General features: G+C 34.6%; 1 protein-coding gene across 1 annotated transcript; it reads left to right on the top strand.

The window, feature by feature from the left end:
- Positions 1 to 295: 295 nt before the first annotated feature.
- LOC138330748 (uncharacterized) lies at positions 296 to 15930 on the top strand. Its single transcript, XM_069278272.1, has 22 exons — positions 296 to 1112; positions 1622 to 1662; positions 1926 to 1961; positions 2851 to 2880; positions 3352 to 3384; positions 4338 to 4355; positions 5076 to 5099; positions 5719 to 5748; positions 6161 to 6175; positions 6528 to 6554; positions 6890 to 6919; positions 7336 to 7359; positions 7688 to 7729; positions 8204 to 8245; positions 8371 to 8385; positions 8990 to 9019; positions 9171 to 9200; positions 9716 to 9748; positions 14275 to 14295; positions 15136 to 15156; positions 15672 to 15692; positions 15897 to 15930. Exons 2-22 carry the CDS (start codon positions 1646 to 1648, stop codon positions 15928 to 15930), a joined length of 573 nt encoding a protein of 190 aa, XP_069134373.1. The 5' UTR covers positions 296 to 1112; positions 1622 to 1645.
- The last annotated feature ends 5053 nt before the right edge of the window (positions 15931 to 20983 follow it).

The following is a 20983-nucleotide window of genomic DNA, read 5'->3' as shown; positions in this document are numbered from 1 at the left end:
TATATGCGTGATGCATGACAAAATTAATTCAAATAATTGTTTTACATACGAGGACACTTTAGTCATGCATGTTGTTTTCAATGTGACATAATAGCATGGTTATTAAGTGAAAGAAATATATACCTAACCCTAAACCCTCAACCATTTTCATCAACTAAGTCATGTTAAAGTACACCTAAGAACTGATACACAGGTATACACAATACCGCTAGTTTTAAAACAGTCTAAAACCTTAACATAACGTACAGTGTACTGGCAGCAATACAGATCAATGATCAATCTGAAATGTTTTGATTTGTTGTTTGTTAATACTAATTTGTTAAACGTTATAATGCATGTTGTTTTAAATGGCAGGACTTACAGGGACGAAATGTAACATGTAATTAACACATAAATTGGCAATTTTATTGGTAGGATGTTACCATATCTTACATACTGAAAGTGTGTCCAAAAGGAGATAAACCACACAAGTTTAATATATGATAATTTAGCAAATATATGATAACCAGACTTTGGCGCCATTTTTCACAATAGCAGTTGACGTAACATTGATCCACAATACACATAACACTTTATATAAAGCACTGTTAGCTTTAGAGACGGAAAGGTATCAGTGTCATGTATGTTGATATTATTATAATGATATTACTGTTATCTCCTTCAATTTACAGACAAAAGGCAAGCATCCATTGAGGTTAATTGTTTTTTTATCATCGAAAACAATACACATTGTTTTTTGCAGTCTTATAGTATTCAAATATACAAAAAAAGTTATGAGCTAGTGTATGAAGTTGCCAATAGGTGGGTTTTTTTTACTCGGTGTAGGAGACACACATTGATAATATGAAAAGAAAATAACTAAAAACGCCTGATATATTAATAGTATGGCTAGGTAGCTGTGAGACCTATATGAACCAACGTTATAGTGTTTATCAAATTGACTACCTTCACTGGTGTGGAATGGTTTGAGACATTTGTTTGGGGTTAATTATCTTCTTACATTTGTTCTATTACTTCCTGTTTAGTTGTAAAGTAATGACAGACAAAATGGCGGTGAGGTGATATCTAAGAGGACGCTATGTGTTTGAGAGAGGAATAAATTACACTAAAAGGTAAGTAATGATGTAAACATCTAATAGTAACTTAGCATCAGATATGTTTATAATTATATTCAATGTAATGTTTACCTTGTTTACAAAGTTTCATGATAACACTATAAAAAGTACAAAAGCACCACTAATACCAGGAGACACAGACCACAGCTTTAAAGGACGTAAACCAACAAACCAAATAATTTTGATATCACATATAAATGTATTTCAGCACAAAATATCTAAATATCGAGTCAATATTAATTTTCTGAATCTATCCGCACTGCACTTAACTCGTGAGTAGACTAGGCGTTCCCAAATACTTTATGTAACATTTTGCTTTAATAATCAGCAGTGCATTGTAATAATACTGGATTGAAAACCAAACAAGCTTCAGTGTCATTTTTTAAAATCTTTTCTTTGTCATTGATGGGGTTGCCTAGAAACTGCCTTTACACAGATTGAGCATCCAGAGTAATATAATTGATTGTTTTGTGCAATATATTAATCTTGTTGATTTGAAATTTCAGTTTTTAGGGGAAAGGATATCAAGAATGGCCGAAGCACCAAGGTAAATTCATCTTTAGTTTAAACAATATTTTGTTTATCGTACAACTATATGCATATAATACAAAATAATAGAAATTTAATAATCATAAACTATTAATGAAAACTGTTGTTACTATAAATGGTGTAGATATTAGTAGATATCAATTCTCTAAAAAAAACTGTTTGCGCAATAAAAAGTATATATTAAGGATAGGACAACAGCCATATCACACGTCTAACAGATTTGATGTGATAATGTACGTTCGTATACTTTTTATATTCTAGGGGCGACAGAGGAAGCGAACCTGATGCAGCAAAAATGTAAATATCTCTCGTTTTACATGTTTCGAAGATCATAAAATAAATGTTTCAGAATTGATATTAATATCATTGTGTAAAATTAGTCAAATGAATGAATATTTTCATTTAAAGATGCTCCACCGCAGACAGAGCATAAATAATATTCATCATTTGAACAGTAATTGGCGTGTAATCGTGTATATATCTGTCTAATCAACACAAAAACTAATATAAAATAATTCATTTTGCCTTTAGTGCATGCGCAATCAGTACTTCATTCCATATAGGATATAGTGCCACGGAATTTTTTCGGGATGCAATTAATTATTTTTCATATTTTAACTTGAAGTAAAATTAGAAGCTCAAACTTTTCAATGTTGGTAATTGTGTAAAGTAAGTAGCTTTTGTAGCTGAAGAAAAGTACTAAATCGTCTGCTCCTGTTTTTGATAGTGAAAAAATACCATTTGTCAGCGGTGGAGTATCTTTAACTTTATATACGATATCCTTCGTTGATACGTTGCTTTTAAATTCAAAAGTACATTGTAAATATGTTATCTATTCTTCCACATTATTTACATGTTTATTTATCTAACCAAAACTTTAATCACAGGTATCACATAGAAATATACTTAAATATATGTATTACTCAGTACAGTCAGTAAAGTATAGCAGACAAGGAACATGGATATTTCTACAGCCATATGCTTGTAGGTATCTAAATATATATATGTGTAGTCATTGAGTAAAGGACGGATATATAACAAAACTAATGTTTATACCTGCAATGGACTGCATACTAACATTTAAAATTGTGTCGGTATATAAGTCCAGATCGAGTTACAAAAATGATAATAAGGGTTAATAAGCATGACTGGTATTTATATATAGATATTGCTTTGAATATTTCAGAATTAATCAGCTGAAAGACTGGAGTTCCAGGTAAGCTATTATAACAGTTTGGCATTCTGACACCAACTCATAAATTTCTATTGTGGTAGATACTACATTATAGTTATTTGATTAAAACGAAACGACATATGATAGAAATATCATAATGAGCTAATGGTATTAAAATACTACTGTCTTTGTGAACGTTATGTAGGGGCCAATTGTTTAGCCAATGTTTAGCAGCAGTATATCTACATGCCTGTTCTATTTTACCACTTCACTGAAGCTTATAATGCTTTACTAACGAATGCACCCATCCGAACACTTAATCGAGTTACAAAACATTGGGTAAAAACATTGGGTAGTAGGTGATGGACGATTTTCGTATTTGAAAGGGGGGCGGGTTGTTCTGTTGTTTTTTGTTTGTTTGTTTGTTTGTTTATTTGATTGTTTTTTATTTTTATTATTTGAAAATACGTATTGCCTATCTATCAGTAACACATGTATGTGCTTCTATTACAGAATAGCGAAGATTCCATCGGAAACCAAAATATGGTATGAATGAAAAACGTGAGCTGTATTTAAAGAAATAGTTATTGGAAGCCTTATCAAATTACATTGTAATAACTTCACTTTTGAGTGTGACAGTGATAGACTTAAAACACTTTCGTAATGAAATAAATACATAATCTTTCAAATGGTTCAAATTCCCCTGTGCGATCGGTCTCTCCTTTGTTTTAAAAACATGTTGTTACCAAGGTTAGAATTGGTGGGTAAAAAAGGGCGCGCTAATTATCTAATCCGATTTCATTTCAACACTTGACTTAATGCGCAACCTTGTACTACAAGCCCAATGCAAAACAATGCACGCACATGACAACATGTTATAGACGTGCAAATTGTCAGCATATAAATATATGCGTATGTCCAAGAAGAAAAAAAAGCAAAAAAAATCAACTTTCACGACGTAATATCCACATACAATAATTCCACGTGTTGTTTATGACTATTTCTATTGGCAAATAATATACTTCCTTAGAAACAATGGCCGATATCACAGGGGACATCTGCAAACCATTTGAAAGAAAAAGTCTTCCTCAACAAGAAAGTATATCAAATCTTAAGCTATGAAACATCAACACAATACCACTGAAAGTACTATAATTGGCCATATTCCGTCATAATTGTGACATGTCTTCCAATAATTGTACGTTATTCAACACTATACTGATATCATGGATTCTTACATCCAGCTATTAAAGCTTGGATAATTCATTTTTATAAGACTTCCTATTTAGACGTAATTAATGACGGGGTATTCAAATTACCAGATAATTATTTGGAACGTAATAATTGATATTTTAAAGAATGTGTTGAATGAACTTTTGTGTTCACACGATAGAGGAGTCGGGAAAACACCAAAGTAAAAGAAAATAGAGAGAAAGGGAAAAGGAAGGGGAAAACAGGTTGTCGTGTTACTGTTTATGGATGTAATTTTTTTTATCTAGGGATGGGTTCCTCGCAGAGTAAGTGTCTATTGGTTGTTGCTGTGTCTTAATGAGTGATATTGTTATTAAACTGAGATAGACATATTAACTGACAGAAACTATCCATATATGAACAGCTGTAATTTAATGTTTTAAAAGATAGGTAAAAGCTTACCAATATTACAGCTCCACTAGGTATAAAAGTGGAAGTGGTTACTGAATATTCTGTGTATATTAGTGGAATTTGGCATTGTTTCTGATTCTGTAATAATATTTTATCTTTATTTGAATATATTCTTTGTTATAGAGATATAACACAAATTCTAAGTGTACTCTAAATAAACCGAATCTGTTTATAATGAAACTACACTCAGATATTTTATGTTATATCTCCATAACAAAAACCTATTAAAGTTAAAGTTAATACTATTAGATAAGCCATTTTACGTGTAATTCCACTTTTAATGGTGGACTTTTTTCTCTCTGAAAAAAATGCGACGTAATATACGGCGGCGTCATTTTGTACGTTATGAACCGATAATTTTAAAGCCAATTAATTGAACGGTTTGGTACCAGCAAGATGACAATATTTTCAAAAATGTTGGTGATTAGTTGACTCGCCAAGTTGATTTACATTTCCTATGTCCAAAACTTATTATTAATTTTGCTTCCAATGATGAATTCCATGAGAACAAACATGCGTAGTTATTGTCTTACATTTTAAACGAAGCTTGTTAATTTGTATTTTTATTAAAACAGTATTGAAAAGACCTTGCCGAAAACGTAGGTTTCGATTGTGATTTTGTCGTCTTTGCGTGCATAAACTAGACCACGGTGCTCTGTGTATTGTGCTATAATTTTTGTAATCATTTGTTAAACGATTAAAATGTATGCAGAAAGTCTCTGAAGTATTTTTTTTATATATTTACTAAAATGAAATTGAATTAATAATTTCTTATAAGCTTTATAAATTTAAGTGGTTTTGCATAGTAATATACTTATTACTTTATAATGACTACAATTAAAGTGTGCATTTAAATATATTTTTTCTGTGTTTAATTTTAGTTTTGTTTCCTATACTAAACGTTCCAGACCTTTTAAAAGTATAACACAATTAATAGGCCACCTTTTGTCTACAAATAAGCATGAACGATATAACAGCTGGCGAACCTACCTGACATTTTTGGAAAGTTTCAATAGAAACAATCTTGACAATTGAGAAACTGTAGCTATCAACATTGGTATGACATAGGCAATTTAGAATGTAAATAATGTAAATATAAAGACATGTTCTCGTACATAAAACTATCACTTGTTTATAAAGTAAGTTAGGTAGGAAAATAATATGTTGACAATGACAATACATATGTAATTGGAACAACCGTAATCCATCATTTTTCAGATTGAAGGACCAGCACGGATGTCTTCAGAAGTATGTATGGCTGTTTTATATAAAATCCTTACAGTCTATGAATCAGTATATTTATTATTGGAAGTGTCATTAATTTTATCTGTAAATAATACGTATAGACATATCCATAACAATGGTTTATTATAGTAACAGTTTAATGTAAATGTTCATTCATAAGTCGACTTCGTTCCGAACTTTACTTGAAGTAGAAAGTGTTTTTTTTAACTATTTTCAAACGTTTGTTGATAACTTATTCAAAGCTATTTTATTCATAGCTCCTAGATAGATATGTAAATATAAGTGCTCAATCGCACCGTTATTATTTTTCAAATTATCCAGCGTGCAAATAATTGCCTGATACATGAGTTTAACTGGATTTTATTTCACATTTTAATAATTGGTCTTACAAGTGTTTTTTCTTCATTTTTAACAGAATGCTTGAAGATGGGTAAGTCTTTTCATATAAAAATATATAAACTTTATTTATTTTACATCGATTACGAAACAAGTTATACAACTTATGCAAATCACTGTAGATGGCCCGGATGTAAGCGAGTGAGGGGTCTTAGTGTGGAAAGAAACCGGAGTGCCCGGAGAAAACCCACGTGATCGGGCAGGTGACCCTGTCTTTTTATCCATTTGTTATTGTTAATACTTACATTATGTATCTTTTAACTTACAGTCAATTTGTGTGTGTATGAATGTGATATCTAAGGTTGTGATGGCGCTCATCAACATACAAGCTCTTTTAACGTGAATGAAGTAACCTTGCTGATATGAATGATATTAATTTCTTGCAGGTCATTCTCCGAAGACGTCGACTATTCGTTAGTATACTATATCATCTTTATCAAATTTTGAATCTAATATAAAAGGAAATTAGATATAAAAGTGGAATTTTCCAATGTTTCGGAAACCATGTTCTGAAAATTCTTTTGAAATTAGGGGAAATATAGATTTATTTCAATGAAAAATATGCTACAGCTGTGCTTAAATCAAGATATTTTAATTGTGTTTTAATCTTATAATTAGAACACGACATCTAAATTATGTGCTATATGGTGTTTCTAAGATCAAAATTACTTTTTGTTTGATCTGTTTGCGAAGAGATCAAGACTAAGATAAACTGTTTCATGATAAAAGATGGTCTTTTGACTTTCAGGTACCAGCTCGCATGCAGTTTGATCAATGAGTGAGTATCTTTTATGTTTTAATCTTTCACGACTATTTCCTTTCTATAACGATATATAAAGTTAGTTTTCTTAGGTACTCTTCTTAGCGACCACCTCTGTAGATAGACCGCTTAATAAGTGTCCCAAATGATCAATTACAACAAAACTTGTCCAGTGTAAGAGGAGCACTTGGCTATATAGGCCTATACTGTTCCATTGATTGTTTTTAGACAGGCTTGATTTATTTTTATTGAAACGTAGATTTGTAAGTTCTACTTATTGTGTTGATGAATATTCATACCTATTTATCATCACATCTATTATTTAATTAATTTGTAACTACACGAGTGACTGTATTTAAACTGTAACCTTTCGGAACTAAATATACCATTTCAAACAAACATGTCTTTTAATTTTATTCTTGATAATTTCACAGAATTGACAACAAATCTCGTGATCAGTAAGTATAAAGACAACGTTTAACCATATATAGATATATGAAGTCCGTATAGAGGTAGGATGGCAAGAGAAACCAACAACTGTAATTGATTAGATATCAGATATGATACCTTGGTCAAGGGCTAGGAAAATGTTATTCAAATTCAATAGCTTTCTTGTCAAAATAAATATATAGCGGGTGTTGGCTTAGAAAAAAATGCTTTTAGTCCAATAAATTGCATGTAAGACAATGTTTTTTTTTATAACAAACCAATCCATTTAAATTCGTATTAAGGATTAAAATGGTAGTGAAGGAACATTTGGTTGGAGTTTCTTTTTTGTGGTTTCAGAAATGTTACTGCGTCTCCGAATATTAAAGAAGGACTTAAAAGGTGAGAATAATAGAATACAATTGATGAATACGGTACTATAGTTTGTAACAAATGCTTATAGATATATGTAAGTGTTACATTGTATATATAAATATACTGCTTACAAATACTCGGGAGCATATAGAGTACCTGTGTATTCAAATTTATGGATATAAAATAAGTAAACTTTAAATGAAATGTCAGTTATTTGATATGTACAATGTATAATAGCAGATTAAAACTAAACCCAGTACGTACACATTAACTGGTATGAATTCGTATAACCTATAACATATAAAGCTAGTAGGTTCGAATATAGCATATCATAGAAATTTACCCGAAAATTACATAAAATAGATATATTCGAATTATGGAATTGAATCGTTAATACAATTTTAGACACGAACTATTACATATTTACAATTACATTTAATATTAATACAATTAATAATTTCATGATAACAATTTGCATATTTATAACTTTCTGTTTTATAGACTTAAGGAACATTTACTTGAGTTGCATGTCCAAAGGTCAAGGTAAGTGTCTACTTTTTATTACAAAGTGCTTGCGGTTTTTTTTCCGGAATATAATGTGCACATTATGGAAACAGATCCATATGAGTAAATGTATCGTAGATTTGATTTTGCTTTCTGTCTTTCAGACAAGCTTTAGGCATGTGAGTATGATACCGTTGTATCCGCTGTATGGTGTTACCATTTACATTTTGCTGAAGTGTGTGTGTGTAAATCCTTTATTATGAAAGGTGTGTATCAGCCTGTCTCTCATTTCCTACTAGTAACTTAAAGGGTTTTGGTAGGTATTTAATTGGTTACGTATCAAAGTCTTTATTGTTATTACAATGGGAAATAAGATATATTGTTATTTATACCGATACCAAGTTTGTTTTATGCTGTCTTATGATGTCCATCGTGTGATGTCTTTTTAACTCTTCTCCATGGTTGATTTTTTGCGCGCCAAGGCTATCAAAAATAAAAAAAATTTAGAATCGGTTCAAAAAATCGTATATGAAATGAACTCTCATGTAAGGACTGCTGTTGCCTGATGTCCAATCATTTTGATGTATATAATAACAAAGAAATATTGTCGAAATTGAAAATCTAATCTTGTTGACCTAATTCTGCATTTCGAGATTAGTTTCCTTTTTGAAATCCTAAATATGATTACAAAATTCTATATTCTAGGTATATTGCAAAAACACAAAGTAAAATGATATATTAGTTTATAATGTTAAATTGCAGCATAAAACTTTTTTCTTTCAGAATTAAATGCCTAAAAGATTGGTCCTCGTGGTAAGTATCTAATCAGCATCAAAATGAATGTAGGTTACATCTTCATTCACTGTACAGTGTATTAGTATGATAAAATGATTACAATGTAAGACATTTGAAGTTTAAAATCAAATGTTACATTAACGTTTCAATGTGTAATTTTCTGTTTTAGCTTGAACACCTGGAAATCAAGTCAGAACAAGTAAGTAGAATGTACTAGTGAATTATCGTTTATGATTGTCACATTCAAACAATGTTGACGAATTACTTTTTAAAAAAATGTGTTTAATACAATGTCTGAAATTCCTACAAATAAGACAATAACGTTTACTAGCTGTGGCACTAATTGCCGTATTATCAAAATCAGCAATCGATAAATAGCATGTATAAGATCCCAAATACAGGGGTCCAATTATAACAGTATCTTAGTGTAGCATTTAATTTAATTCTGAACAGAAAAATAAACATGACTTTCCAGATCGGCCGCAGGTATGCTCGATATGGATACTATACATAAATGGGAATACTTTATAAACACCAATCTTTACAACGTTGATGTTTTATTGTGGTTATTTTCAAACGATATCACTTGTCACCTAAAAATACAGTTTTTAGTGATTAATTAAGTTTAAAGACAAAAATGATAGATTTTCTTTAAGCATTTTTCACTTTTCATGATCTATCCATTCACATGTTTTACTTTGGTTTCTATAACAGATCTGAAAAGGAACTAGAGAATATATTACAGAGGTAAGTGAAATACGTAATATATCATTATCACAAACTTAGATCTAAACCAAAACTAGAGAATATATTACAGAGGTAAGTAAAATTATCTAATAAATCATAATCACAAACTTAGATCTGAAACAGAACTAGAGAATATATTACAGAGGTAGGTAAATTAAAATAACTTAGGAAACCGCTATCACAACCCTAATCATGATAATGTTTATTATTGTAAACAAGTGTTGTCCTCAGGAAGGGGAAAATCTCCCTAAAACATATCCTCTCCTTATTAATACGTCACAAGTCCAGCAACATTTTATCTCTATGATGTCCTTTAAGTCAAGATCTAAATATTTTGAATTTTTATAAGGTCATCATGTACTTATTTTATTTAATTGTCATTAAGTTATTATTTTTGCCTGGTGTTAGGTACTTTTTTCATAATGAGGTAAAAACGGTAAAAGCTAGTATATTAATTATCCGAAATAAAGGCCAAAATAAATTCAAAGTAAAATCAAAATCATGTCTATGGAATATATATTCAGCCACTATAGGGCCTTCGTCAGTCCGAGATTAGGCCATGGGCTAGAAGGGTCCCACATGCATCCCCCCAAACCTCCGAACCAATATTTTTCTGAACCCTTATGACCCACTGATCACAAATCAAAATGTTAACATTGCATAACTTGGAATGAACTTCCGGTTATGACGTCATCAAGATGGCCGACATTTCGAATTTGACTGAAAATTGAAAAATAGTCATAACACTGACATTCTTCAACCGAAGTAGACAAATGAGGTATCAAAATGACCACAATAGGACAACAAAAACATATCAGGACCAAAAAATCCAATATATGTAGTGATTTATTACGCAGGAATGAAAAAATCTCAAAAAGCTCAAAAATGGTGATTTTTCAGCAAATTTTTCATATTTGGCTTGATGCAGCAAAAATGTTTCCCAGCAGCAAACTATTATTTCAAATAAGTTTTTTGACCACTTATCAATCAGTTTAAACAACGAAAACAACAAAAACCAATGTTAACATCATATAAGTTCCGGTTATGACGTCATCAAGATGGCCACCATCTCAAATTTCACTGAAAAAATGCAAAATAGTCATAACACTGATATTTTTCAACTGAAGTAGACAAATGAGGTATCAAAATGACCACAATAGATATCAGGACCAAATATACCAATATATGTAGTGATTTGTACGCAAGAAATGAAAAAAATAAGATTTCAAGCTCAAAAATGGTGATTTTTCAGCAAATTTTTCATACTTGGCTTGACGCAGCAAAAAAGTTTCCCACAACAAAATATTACTCGTAATCAGCTATATAAACTCCTATCAATCAGTAAAAACATCAACAACAACAACAAAAATATATAGAAAATGTAAAAAAGAATTATTGTTATACCCTCAATTGTGTAGATTAGCAGCGTCTCAAAAATAATTATCACAGCACAACGCCTACTGATAGCGTAACAAATGTAACCTAAGCTAACCTTGTGTTTCCGTTAATATCATTAACAGTTTCCAAAACGTTTGTGTCTTTGAAAATGAGCAGATTCATTGTTTATTTCCTATGCATAGCATAAGCAAAATGTCGGATGGTTACTACAGTGTCACATATGTCTTTCACTGGTTCTCAATGATAACAATTATTATTGTGCGTGCTTTCTCGTCTCACTGCACTTTCCACTGAAGAGACTCGACATATCTGGTAGCTGGCACATGCAGTCAGAATCAGAGTAATCAAGATATCAGTATCCAATTCGTTGAAAGTCAGAGCGTCGTCTTCGATGTCGATGAGCTGAAGTGACACCATATTGCCAGTGTTGTTCTAACCTGTCATCTTTTATGACCCATCCATGGCCAGAGTTCATATCAGGAACAACAGGTTCAGGGATGTGGGATCTCTTTCAGATTCTAACATATCGTACGTATATGCTGTTCCAGACTTCTCCGGCAAAATGGAAATAACACCAGATCCACATTCTTCCAATGGTGGAATTGGTTCTCCTTAGCGCATAGCTCCATAATTTGTATGAAGTACTATTCATCAATCTTGTGGACCCTCGTGCAACTATAAATGGCACAGGTGATATCATCGAGGTCACTAATGAGGCCATTAATGTTAAATGATATTCATTGGTCTGACTTTTCCCACTCCCTTGAAGGTGCTGGTTGTGTCACATCTGGTGTATGCGTAAAGAGACCATTGAAGACTATCCAGTAAAAAGTTCTCTACAGTGCTTTCCAGACTTGGTTGGCAAAGAGTGAAACTTCACTGCAGACCTCATCGATGACCTCAAAGAATCCACCTGTGCCACCTATGGTCACTGAGGTTCACAAGAATGAGGAATTGTGCTTCATACGAATTAAGGAGAACCAACCCTACCCTCCGCAAAATGTGCATCTGGTGTCTTTTCCATAATGCCGGGGGAAAGTCTGGAAACATCATATACGATATGTAAATCTAGGTGAAACTAGGTTGGAAACAGGAAGAACTCCAACATCCCTGAATTCGATGTTTCTGATGTTAAATCATGGACGGTTGACAAGCTAGAACCACGATGGTAACCCGGTTATGTAATGTCACATCAGGTCATCGAAGTCGAAGACGACACTCTTGCGAGAAAGCACGCACAATGAAAATGATTATCATTAAGAACTAGTGAAATAAATATGTGACACTGTAGTAACCATCTTATATTTCCTTACGTTATACACAGGAAATGAACAATGGATGTGCTCATTCTAAAAGACACAACACGTTTCGAAAAGTGTCATGGTATTTACAGAAATGTAATTTGATACCCTTTAGCTATTAGTTGGCGTTTTGCTGTAATAATTCAGTTTGAGAGGCTACTAGTCTACAATATTTCGAACATGAAAATGGATTATTATGAAGTCGTACTTAGATATTCAGCCAACTTTAAATTCAAATTTGTTAGATATAAATCGTCACTAGCTAATGTTATATTCAGGAAATTCCAAGACACCAGGAAACTGTAGTGTCAGTGGTTTGGAAAAAAATAACAATCATATGCCGCATCCGGTGATGTTTTGTAAACCAAATAATGGTATAACAACAATTCTCTTTTGCATTTCTATATATTTTTGTTGTTGTTTTTGTTGTCGTTGTTGTTTTAACTGATTGATAAGAGGTCAAATAACTGATTACGAATAATAATTTGTTGTTGGGAAACAATTTTGCTGCGTCAAGCCAAATATGAAAAAAATGCTGAAAAATTACCATTTTTTAGCTTAAAATCGTATTTTTTAATTTCCTGCTTTCAAATCACTACATATATTGGATTATTTGGTCCTGACATGTATTTGTTTTTCTATTGTGGTCATTTTTATACCTCATTTGTCTAGTTCAGTTGAAAAATGTTAATGTAATGACTATTTTTAATTTTTCAGTGAAATTCGAGATGGTGGCCATCTTGATGACGTCATAACCGGAACTTAAACGATGTTAACATTGGTTTTTGTTGTTTTTGTTGCTTAAACTGATTGATTAATGGTCAAAAAACTTATTAGAAATAAAAGTTTGCTGTTGAGAAACATTTTTGCTGCGTCAAGCCAAATATGAAAAATTTGCTGAAAAATCACCATGTTTGAGCTTAATATCAGATATTTTTCATTTCCTACGTAGAAATCACTACATATATTGAATTTTTTGGTCCTGATATGTATTTGTGTCCAATTGTGGTCATTTTGATACCTCATTTGTCTACTTCGGTTGAAAAATGTCAATGTTATGACTATTTTTCAATTTTCAGTCAATTTCGAGATGGCGGCCATCTTTATGACGTCATAACCGGAAGTTCATCCCAAGTTACGCAATGTTAACATTTTGATTTGTGATCAGTGGGTCATAAGGGTTCAGAAAAATATTGGTTCGGAGGTTTGGGGGGGATGCATGTGGGACCCTCCTAGCCCATGGCCTAAATAACACTAACACAACATGTTCGTCTGCATGTTTGTTTACATCTATAGTGCGCAGGTACGAAATGTCTCGGCCCGTTTGATGTATATGGCGGATTATTTCGACCCAACATGCTATGTGCACTAAATCAACCCCAGTGTTTAAACAATGGTTATAAGCACAAGATACTTTATCAGATAGACTCATGTAGCCATAAACATAACACTGACGTATCAAAAGGGGATATTATATGCAATCACATGCACGGTCGAAACGTCGGATATATCAGCTTTTCGAGGTGGCAATCGAAATTGCGGTCGAAAAGTTTGACAATCGACTAAGGGTATGTTATTGTTTGAGACAACTCGTACCTCACACTATTTATTTACTATTTATTACTTTTTTAATTAATTGTTATTATTGAAATATTGGCAGGCTGATTTATGGTTGTGTTTGTTTAAATAAGCATCTTATGGTAATCGGGGAATTTAATGAGCGATGTTGTAAATTTGCTTTCACCCTCCAATGATAAGCAAAGTATGATTAAGTAATATTTTCTATTGTATGAACTTATATTTATACGATTTATATTTCTATTTCAGTTTAGAGAATCCATCAGCCAGGTAAGCATTCTGTTAATTGTTTGATGGTGAATTCTTTAGGTTTGTTTTATTGCAAATATTTTAATGATCTTTGATACGAATTAACGATAGAAAACACCTTTTATAAAAAGATAGATTTAACGTATTATCAATACCGTTTTATCATGCTAAAAAGGCTATGCTTGTAAGAATCTACTTGGCGACATGTATTTCTAAATGTTATTCAAAATTAGTCAAAAATTATGATAACTAGGGGCTGATGACTACATATGTATCAATATCAGCTCCATTTCAAATGATATAGCATGACGTCACAATGAATTTCTAGTCAATAAAAATCGTCGTTCCAGTTCATATTACAATAGTGACATATACAAGATTGTACACGTTCGAAATCACTAGATATCAGGTAACGGGTTATGTAATAACGTAAAGCTATATATAACTGCCTTTCGCCTCGTTGACTCAAACATTGTTAATTAACAAAATTGAATTACCACATTGCCAATCACACCTTCAAAATATTCTTGTCTCAGTTCAGTATGTGCGACCTCTAAGATGGCCAAAAACAAACAACATATAATCAATACACATGCAACTTTAAAGCAAGGAATCAAAACTAGCCTTTTTCATTAATCGAGATGGTGAAACAAGGGGAGGTAACTTGCAAAAGAAGGGAATCACATCTTAAATGTTGATCACTTTGAAGAGTTCCTTCCCTTAAACAAGTAACAGGTTTCTCAATAACGTATAGCTATTTCATTTGTTGAATAGTTTCGATTGTATAAAAGGTATTTTTCTGGTTACGTGTTCATTACATTCCCTTTTCATAAGAGTTACATCTCACTTAATCTTTTTCAGTAAAAGGAGGGTGTCAGAAAGGTAGGTTTATTAAGTTTTACAAATTATTTCAATATTAATATTGACACTATCAAAATTGCCTCACGAAATGTATTACGAACATCAGTCGTGCAGGTAGGGCGTTGGAATTGTACCTGCGTCCCCTATTGCATGATCGTAAAAGGTGACTATATTTAGCATATTACCTTTTCTCCCCTTCAAAATAACTCCCTTGACACCGCCTAACTTTTAACCTTCTGTTGAACGCTTGCCCCTGTGAGATAGACTCTGGTTTCTGTACCCTGGGCAAGATACACCAAAGTCTATAAAAAGGGTTCCAATATACAAGAAGGCACAACACGAATATACAACAGTCTCCAAAAACACGCACCACACACTACATACATATACTGCAAACCGCATACACGGGAGGCCGTCCTTACATGACCCTGGCTATTAACAAGGCGTTAATTATTCAAAAAAACAAACAAACTATAACGAACATGTCGAGAAATTTATCTATGATGATAACGTAATATTAAAAATTATTATTTCAGTACGTACAAGATCTCGGACATGTAAGTTAATTTTTGTTAATCATAATATCATAGACAATTGGAATAATTATTAAAAAATTGAAAAATTACCATTAATGGTTTAATTTTTGTTAATAGATAATCGATGACAGTGAAATCATAAGGTTGAAGTAAAAAATCGCTAGCTTAATTTCGGTAAAATGTCGAAATTTCCAATTGATGTACTAATTAGTAATATATTTTCAGGCCACAGGAAATAAAAGAACTTCTTGGTTGGTAAGTGTATCACAACTGGTCTCCATGAAAGCTGGGTCCACGTCCCGAGACTGGGTGCACTGGTCTCTTGCGGATGCGCACCACTTTTGGGGGTGTGGTGTGCGTCTGCTTGATATCAGTGTAGCTGAAGGCTTTCACAGTAGCTCCAATTTGAGCCAACCTGTTTGCCGTGGGTTGCATCTCGTATCCGGGGGAAGAAGGTCCTGGTGGTTGAATAGGTTTTGCTCTTTTTTCTTCCTTTTTTTACTGCTACACACTACTTTGGCTTCAGACTCCGGTTAGACGAGAGGTAATATGGGCCCTGTATTATCAATCGGCTGGTCATGCCGAGCCCTTGGTTCGTAGATCTCCAAGAAGGCGATGGCTTAGGGTCAATCGTGAGTTTAATTTGGATTGTCTTGATTCTGATCGATCTTGCAGGTGTACAATCTTGCGAGCGTGCTGTCGCAAGCTTGATTTGAATTATGTTTGTTCGAAATATTCTTCCGAGTATACTATCTGTGTAACCCTGACACTTTGACATTGGATATCCATGTCATCATGAGTGTCCCCCTGTTGGGCTCCGAGGTGGGTGGGGGCACAGCTAGCGAATTGTAATTAACTCTAAAAGATGGCTTCCAAAAACAAACAAAATGAACTACAACCAAAATTTCCCCAAAAGGAATCAACCACAAATCAACAAACAAAAATCGGTACAACAAACACATTCCCACAGTTTCTGGTCATGTCCTCTACACAGAGTGGCAAGACCACTGCAGGTTTATCACCCTTAATATTGCGAAAGGGCATCAAAGGCATTGCTGGAGATGTCAAATCTGTCAAGCCTTTGGGATCGGGTGATCTCCTAATAGAGGTTTTCCGCAAGCAACAAGCGGAGAACCTCCTTGGAACCAACAGTTTTGCCGGCCTCAGTGTGTGTGTAAAACCACACTCATCATTAAATTGCAGCAAGGGGGTAATCAGGTGCCCAGCCTTGCGCAATGACAATGAGGCTGACATACTGTCATACTTCCAAGAGGAGAACATTCCGGTCTCTCATGTTAAACGCATCATGACGAGAAAAAGTGGGAGCTTGGTCCCAACACACACTTTTATCTTAACATTCGCTACACCAACATTACCACAGAGCGTAAACTGTTGGATACCAACGTTACAATGTCACTGTCTACATCCCTAATCCATTGAGGTGCCGTAACTGCCAGAGGTACGGCCATCATGAGAACAATTGTAGACGGAAAATGGTATGTCAGTACTGTGGCCGTGAAGGTCACGACGAAAAAGACGAATGTGACATTGTCAACCGTCACTGCGTCAATTGCGGGGGTGACCATGCTGCGTCTGCTCGCACCTGTCCCGCCTGGACTCGGGAGAGGGAGATATTACGGGTCAAATATACCCAAGGTGTCTCTTTCCCCGAGGCTAGGAGGATAGTCGAGCGTTCAGACCTGAATGTGGCAACCTATGCTCAGATCACCCGCGCAAAGACGCCTGTTGACAGTGTCACCGTCAAACATGCGTCGGTCCAGGCCTTGGTTGACAAGCCTAACTGGGACAATGATGTCCCAGATATGGCTGATGCTAAGACCTGCAAAATAATCATGGGGGACCCGAACAGGTTCAAGTCTGGTCCATATAAGCCCCAACACAAACCACAACAAAAACCACCTGGAGCTAAAACGCCAATCCCACCGGCGTCTCCAGAACTTACACAACACCAAACACCGAACATTAGAAAAAAAGTTACCGCCGCTCGTCATAGACGTGCTACATCTTCACCGTCTATTGACGTAAAAAAACTCCCTGAGAAAGCCAAGCGACCAGCAAATACACCACCGCAGGAGCAACGCCAGACAAAAACCACCAAGGTAAAGCTGGCGAGGCTCCCTGCAATAAACAACAAACCCAGTAAGGGATCAGATGACCCTATCCTTGGACGGAACATCTATGATGTTCTATCGGACGACAGCGAGTTTGGTGACAACACATTTATCGCCACCAAACAACCTACTTCAAGTAGTCCTGTCGGTCCGACAAACTATCCTCAGGGACCAACATAGAGACAAACACTATCATACAATGGAACATACGCGGATTTAAAGCGAACATAGAAGAATTAAAACATCTTATACAAACAAAAAACCCATCCATATTCTGCCTTCAAGAAATAATGCTGAAAGACACCATCAATCTCAGACAATTTACACTATACACAAAAACTCCCAACAACAGGTGGCCGCGCATCAGGTGGTGTGGCGGTGGCGGTGCATAAAAACGTTCCTCACAGACACATTCAGCTAAATACCACCTTACAAGCTGTTGCTATCAGCGCAACTCTTCACCGAAAAATAACAGTCTGTTCTATATATTTACCTCCAAATACTCCATTTAGTTGTGATGAACTTAGTAACATCGTATCACAACTACCAGTGCCATATATTATCATGGGTGACTTTAACGGTCATAATAGCCTCTGGGGCTCCCCAGGCACTGACGATAGAGGTAGACGTATCGAAGATTTTATTAATAAAAACAGCTTATGTCTTTATAACACCAATGCCCCAACATATTTACACCCTGCCTCTGGCTCGCTTACCCACATTGATTTATCGTTGTGCCATCCATCAATTCTTCTGGATTATGATTGGATGGTCAACGGTGATCTCTGTGGGAGCGATCACTTTCCAATTATACTTAAAAACATAGGGTCACCAAAACTTGAGGAGCCTATTCCTCGTTGGAATCTACATAAGGCGGACTGGGTTCAATTTAAAAATTTGTGCGCAGAGGAGCTTATTGAGGATAAATTTTTGAACCTCGATGACCCCATTAAAATTTTCACAGAAGCGCTCACTTCTATCGCTACAAAAACCATACCAAAATCCGTGCCAAAACCTACAAAGTTTCGTCTCTCAAATGATTCATTTATCAATAGATCTGGTAGAAATTCCGCTCTGAGGCGGTACTTGGCTTCGCCAACCGTCTCAAACTATAACAATTTTAAAATTTGGAGAGCAAAAGCTCGAAGGTCTATCAAATCCGACAAGAAAAGTACTTGGAAAGAGTACGTCTCAAAAATTAATTCCAATACATCTTCGAAGAAAGTTTGGGAAATGATTGGAAAAATCAGTGGGAAAAGAAAAGCAACACCATCCTCCCACCTCATTAACAACAATAAAATATTTTCTTCAAAATCCGAAATAGCTGACGCCTTTGCCAAAAATTTTGCTAAAAATTCATCCATCAAAAATCATTCCAAAAAATTTCAAAAATTTAAAAAGGAAAAGGAAAAGAGACGTCTTAATTTTAAATCCTCCAATAGTGAAAGTTACAATAGGCCTTTCGAGATACCAGAATTGCTCGAGTCCCTTGAGAAATCAAAGGACTCGGCAGCTGGACCAGACGAAATTCCATATATGTTTTTAAAACAATTACCAGACTCTTCACTAAAATGTCTTTTAACTATATTTAATCAAGTTTACTCTTCTGGCAAAATTCCTGAGTCTTGGAAGGAATCTACTATTATACCCCTTCCGAAGCCCGGGAAAGATGCTACTGATGCCAATAACTATCGTCCTATTTCATTGACGAGTTGTATTTGTAAAACTCTAGAACGTATGATAAATACCAGATTAGTTTGGTTCCTGGAATCAAACAATATTTTAAGTCCTTTGCAAAGCGGCTTTAGAAACCGCAGGGGAACGGTAGACCACTTAGTTAGACTAGAAACATTTATACGAGAAGCATTTGCCAAGAAAGAACATCTTGTGGCCGTATTCTTTGACCTTGAAAAGGCATACGACACAACTTGGCAATATGGAATCATGAACGATCTCCATGACATCGGTATACGTGGTAATTTGCCAAAGTTTATATCAAATTTTATATCTGACAGGCATTTCAAAGTTCGAACGGGTTCAACTTATTCAGAAACAGAAACACAGGAGATGGGCGTCCCTCAGGGTGGTATCCTGTCCGTCACACTTTTTGGACTAAAAATTACAGCATAACTAAATGTCTTGGCCAATCTACGGAAGGGTCTCTATTTGTGGATGATTTCTTGATCTGTTACAGATCAAAAAACATGCACACTATAGAACGACAACTACAACAATGTTTAGGCAAATTACAAAATTGGGCTGACGAAAATGGCTTTAGATTTTCAAGATCAAAAACTGTCTGTATGCACTTCTGTCAAAAACGAAAACCACACAATGATCCTGACCTCACACTCAATGGAATTAAAATTCCAGTAGTTGAACAAACTAAATTTCTTGGACTAATATTTGATTCGAAACTGTCCTTTGTTCCACATATCAAACATCTGAAGGATAAGTGCTCGAAGGCGTTGAACATTCTACGTGTTCTGTCCCATTCTGATTGGGGTGCAGACCGTGAAATGCTTCTGCGTATCTACCGGGCACTTATTAGATCAAAACTTGACTACGGCTCTATTGTCTATGGATCGGCTCGCAGCTCCTATCTACAGATGCTTGACCCTATCCAGAATCAGGGACTGCGTCTGGCACTTGGAGCTTTTCGAACAACACCTGTGAAGAGTCTCCATGTGGAAGCTAATGAGCCATCTCTAGACGATCGACGAAAGAAATTATCCTTACAGTATGCTGCCCAACTGAAATCCAATCCCAAAAACCCCGCATTCGATCTTGTATTTAATCCACAACACCAGGACATATTCAGACAAAATCAAAAGCTCATACCAACATTTGGCATCAGAATTTCAAATTTTTTGCAGGAACTAAATATAAATTTCGACGCCATTGACGAGTACACCATATCGGATGTACCACCATGGCTCATTCAAACACCTGATATCAATTTATCTTTGCATGAGAGAGGCAAAGTCCAGTGCATTACCCGAAGAACACAAATCCTCCTTTCGGGAGTGCATTAGGGCTTTCCCTGACCATGTTCAGATCTACACTGACGGATCAAAAGATGGTGATAATGTTGCGGCAGCATGCTGTACGTCTAATCACTGCTCCTCTATCCGACTTCCAGATGTTGCCTCCATTTTCTCTGCGGAAGCATGTGCTATC

Source organism: Argopecten irradians, chromosome 9, assembly GCF_041381155.1.
Source record: "Argopecten irradians isolate NY chromosome 9, Ai_NY, whole genome shotgun sequence".
Lineage (NCBI taxonomy): Eukaryota > Metazoa > Mollusca > Bivalvia > Pectinida > Pectinidae > Argopecten > Argopecten irradians.
The sequence above is the reverse complement of the archived record's forward strand: the minus strand, read 5'-3'. Positions and strand labels throughout refer to the sequence as shown.

What these genes read in the sequence shown, in the direction of transcription:
- LOC138330748 (XM_069278272.1), top strand. An exon ending in TCCGAAGACGTCGACTATTC is followed by an intron (nt 6,555 to 6,889) that starts GTTAGTATACTA and finishes TTTGACTTTCAG; the next exon opens with GTACCAGCTCGCATGCAGTT. An exon ending in CTAGAGAATATATTACAGAG is followed by an intron (nt 9,749 to 14,274) that starts GTAAGTGAAATA and finishes TTTCTATTTCAG; the next exon opens with TTTAGAGAATCCATCAGCCA.